The sequence below is a fragment of the Perca fluviatilis genome, chromosome 11 (genome assembly GCF_010015445.1).
Source record: "Perca fluviatilis chromosome 11, GENO_Pfluv_1.0, whole genome shotgun sequence".
NCBI lineage: Eukaryota > Metazoa > Chordata > Actinopteri > Perciformes > Percidae > Perca > Perca fluviatilis.
Window position 1 is genome coordinate 11,497,673 of NC_053122.1, and position 4,066 is coordinate 11,501,738.

Sequence of the window (4,066 nt, forward strand, 5' to 3'; positions counted from 1 at the left end):
GTCAAGGCCAGCACACACACATACACACTCATGCACTGAGGCTCTAGTCTGGCAATTTTATTAGAAAGATTTGTACCTTACTCCAGTCCACTCAATGAAGCTGTAAATTTAGAGACATGAGAGCCTTTGCAGTGCTCCTCTGAGAGCTGCTACAAAGATCCTGGGACTGAGCTGGTTAATTAACTGATTATTTGCTTGGCTGGAAGCCACAGAGAAATAGGGTAGACGTGGAGAGAGACAAGAAGGAGAGGACATGAGGGGAGAGGACAGAAGAGAATTGGAGAATAGAAGCAAGAAAAGGAAAATAGACCATAGATGAGGAACATTGGGTAGGGAAATGAAAAGCAGATGAGAGACAGGGGAGAGGAGGATGAGGACATGAATAGAAAGGATAACCGAAAAATGACGAAGAGTAGGAGAATAGATGAGTGGAAATAGAGAAGTTATATGACTGTCAAGAGGAGAAGATTAGTTAGAACGACTTGGCAAAGATCAGGAATCAACATGTCTCAGTAATCTCTGGTATTGGTGTAATATATCTTCCATCCACCAGCGGCAGCACTGAGTGAACTGCAGCAGAGCAGCTCTCCGATTGACGAATACATCATGTGCATGTTTTACATCAGTGTTTCTCAAATGGGGGTACGTGTACCCCTAGGGGTACTTTGGATTACTGCATGGAGTACGTGAATTCTTTGCAAAAATGCTAATTTAAAAATATGCCATGAATAATTCCTAAAATAATTATACTATAATAATGAATGAATTAAGTGATGGATTCTACACAATTGAAATGTAGCATTTAAATTTTTGTTTAAATAAGGTTGTAGTTCAGTGAATCTATCACTGCCGGCGCTGTATTGTACCTCTTCATAGAGACTTTCTTTTCTATCAAAAATGTTTTGCGCTGGTTAGGGGGTACCTGGCTTAAAAAAGCTATTCAAAGGGGGTACAATATTCAAAAAAGTTTGAGAAACACTGTTTTACATAGTTTCTTTTGACTTTGATGGGAGTAAATCATGAGTGAATCACCCATATGGCAACACTTCCCCCACCTGAAAGAAACTATATTCCAGAGGTACAGATAAATACAGTGCAATTAATTAATAATTTGGTCTTACATTGAACAATGTGTAGTATGTGTATAATTATTGTTTATAGGTAAATATATGAATTTCCATTAATTACAATTTTCTTATCTCTGTTGACTTATTATTATAACATTATTATTATATTATATTAGTAGTATAACACATTTAATAGGAAAGAAAGGGTATAAAGGGGTAGGAGTACATAAGTTTTATTTTTTTAACTGTTCTTTTTTTACATTACTATTTTCTTTGGATGTTGTATTGTATTTACATGTTCAAAATTTAAAAGCTATAAATAAATAAATAAACCTGTAAAGTTGCTAAGAAGAACGAGTTTGTATTTTTCAACTTTCTTCCTGTAACCGTATTAAATAAAATCCCATAGTCTCTGAGATGTCCGGGGTCTTTGAGAAGGCCGTTCTGCATTGACACAGAAAGCAGAGGTGTTGAGAAGGCTGCAGCACCCCCTAAAATCCGGTATTTTAAAAACCATCAGTTGATTCAAAAGTTGGAACATATAATGCTTTCCCTCTTTTTTACTGGGATCTATGTGTGTAGAACTGAGAGTGTGGCGTGGAAGAGGTTTATCTGTTAATTATCAAACTGTGTAGCTAAACGCATCCTGTGTCGACACAGACGGAGCACTGGAGCTGCTGCTGCTGCTCTTCTGACGCGCTGTAATACTTCCTGCAAAGTTTATGTGACTCGCAGCAGGTCGGGGCTTTTCTATTGAACACAGTGAGGTTGTTTTAGAAGGTTTTTAGAGTGTTGTACTGAATCAAATTAAGGAATGATGTTTGAGCACCGATCACCCTGTCAGACAGACCCCTGAAGATAGTTCAACCCAGGCAGCTATTGTACAATATGTTACTGCCGCTGAGAAGTGACACAGTACAATATGTGATTTTTATGAGAGAGAGAGAGAGAGAGAGAGAGAGAGAACAAGAGAGAGAGAGACTTTCTGCGATCATGAAGCCGGATGTAACTTTATAATTGCCAGGTTTAAAAGTGTATGAACTAAACTGCAGGCTGGAGTCTTCGTTAACAGTGACAAACAGTGTCCCGTATGAATGTGTCCAATGCAGGTTGCGTGACCATCGATATGTTATGTATATATGTATATATGTATGTATATGTATGTAGCGTTAGGACAGTTAGCAAAAACGTTGAAGTTTACTGAAGCAGCTGATTACAGCACAGCCCAATCGTCACTAAACGGCCGTTGCTATTTCTAATTTGTGAACAGAGACCGTGTACATTTTGGTGCAAATGAGGCCTAAATAGTGTCCAGGGAACCGTTGCGACCCTATTCACTGGGCTCACATGCTAACTCATTTGAGTTAAGCATATTCCTAAGAGTCAAAACCATTTTAAGTCTAATGATGCTACTTCTGTTGCCAATCCCTGCAAAGCTGGATCCATTGACTCCCTTTAAGCTGTAGCATTAATCAAAAGCCTTTCACTGACTCTTGCATCAACCCTTATATTTCAAAAGAAGAAGTGGCTGAACCTTTTCATGTCTATAAAATCACACGTTATGTTATAAAAGTATGATACTATACGATAGAATGCACACACTCTGGAAAGTATAGACGGAAACACAGGTCATATTTTTGATTTATTATTCGCAGTAGTAGCTGAGGTCTCCATTGTAACTGTTTAAGAGGTCAAAGGCCAGTCAGCAGTTAGATCTTCTTGCTGGTTCTCTTCAGCACTACAGAGCCGGCTTTGGAGGTCTTGAGAGAGACAGAAAAAGTGGAAAATTATTAAAACAAGGGGTTTGTTATTGCATTGTCTCGTTATACTTCAACATATGTCATCAGAAGAGATTGATTTTTTTTTTTTTTTAGATTGATGCTCCAAAATGGGAATGGTGACTGTGATAGTTCCCAGAACAATTTCACTTGTAATAACTATATGCATTTTAGTTTGCGTCATATTGTTCCCATTTTTGAAAAGTTCTTGGAAAAGCAGAAATTGGAATGGAAACGCATGGAGCTGCAAATAGGTAGCATTCGGAAACAAATTGGAGAGTTATCTCCCGCTGACTCAGGTTCTACATGTTAAATGTGGGACAGAATCGCTTGTTAAGATGCACTCATTTGCACGACACAGCGTTAGCAAATGCCTATCCCCGGCTGCAGAAATATAACATTAATGACTCTAATGATCCCTGCGGGGTGTTGAGTATAATAACTGCTGTCACCACCACGCTAGGTTCTCAGCACTAAAAGCCTCAGCAAATGTGTTTACCTCGATGAGCTTGCCTCCACTGATCTCAGAGGTGTGGTGGTAGTTGGGGAAGGTCACGCTCAGCTTGCCTCCCTCCATGTGCACTGTGGCCTGGAAACACAGAGGTTATAATCAGTCAGGGGACCAGCGTACAGTCATCCTCCCCTTCCCTTTCTGCTGGGCTTAGAATCACCTCCATGCTTGCATACGTCTATCCCTGCACAGCTGGAACTTTAAGACTGAATAAGATTAAAGAAAAAGCTCTGGATTCTTCGCCTCCTACCTTGAATTTCTTTCCTCCGATGGTCTCCATGTCGCACTCCTTGCCAGTGGTGAACGTGTTGGTGACCTTGGCGTTTGTGGGGTAGATCTGGGTCCAGGAGAAGTTATCGCCGTCCTGGGTGACTTCTGTGATCAGCTTGTAGTCGCGGCCCTTCTCAATGACATCATCCGGGATACCTAGAGTGGGGAAACAAGTGTGAGGTGTGAGGTTATAGCCCAAGTTAGTCCAGACGATCGGAGAGGACAGAAGTGGGGAAGTAAAGTGAAGGTGATGTTTGGCCGAGGAGTTTTAGATTCGGTCTATCTCACCAAGCAGCTTGCAGAAAGCGTCATATCCCTCCTGGGCCTCAGTTTCCCATTTTCCAGCGAAGGCCATTTTGGTGGTGTTGGTGTGTGGAGGCGTGAGAGCAGAGATGCTGAGGCAAGCTGAGGGAAAAGCAAGGTACTGAGACCAGGACTGT

General features: G+C 40.8%; 1 protein-coding gene across 1 annotated transcript; it reads right to left on the reverse strand.

Annotated features, from left to right (window-relative positions):
* Window positions 1–2,691: 2,691 nt before the first annotated feature.
* LOC120568667 (gastrotropin-like) lies at window positions 2,692–4,066 on the reverse strand. Its single transcript, XM_039816321.1, has 4 exons — window positions 3,915–4,066; window positions 3,607–3,782; window positions 3,345–3,434; window positions 2,692–2,827 (listed from the first exon to the last, which is right to left on the reverse strand). Exons 1-4 carry the CDS (start codon window positions 3,979–3,981, stop codon window positions 2,777–2,779), a joined length of 384 nt encoding a protein of 127 aa, XP_039672255.1. The 5' UTR covers window positions 3,982–4,066; the 3' UTR covers window positions 2,692–2,776.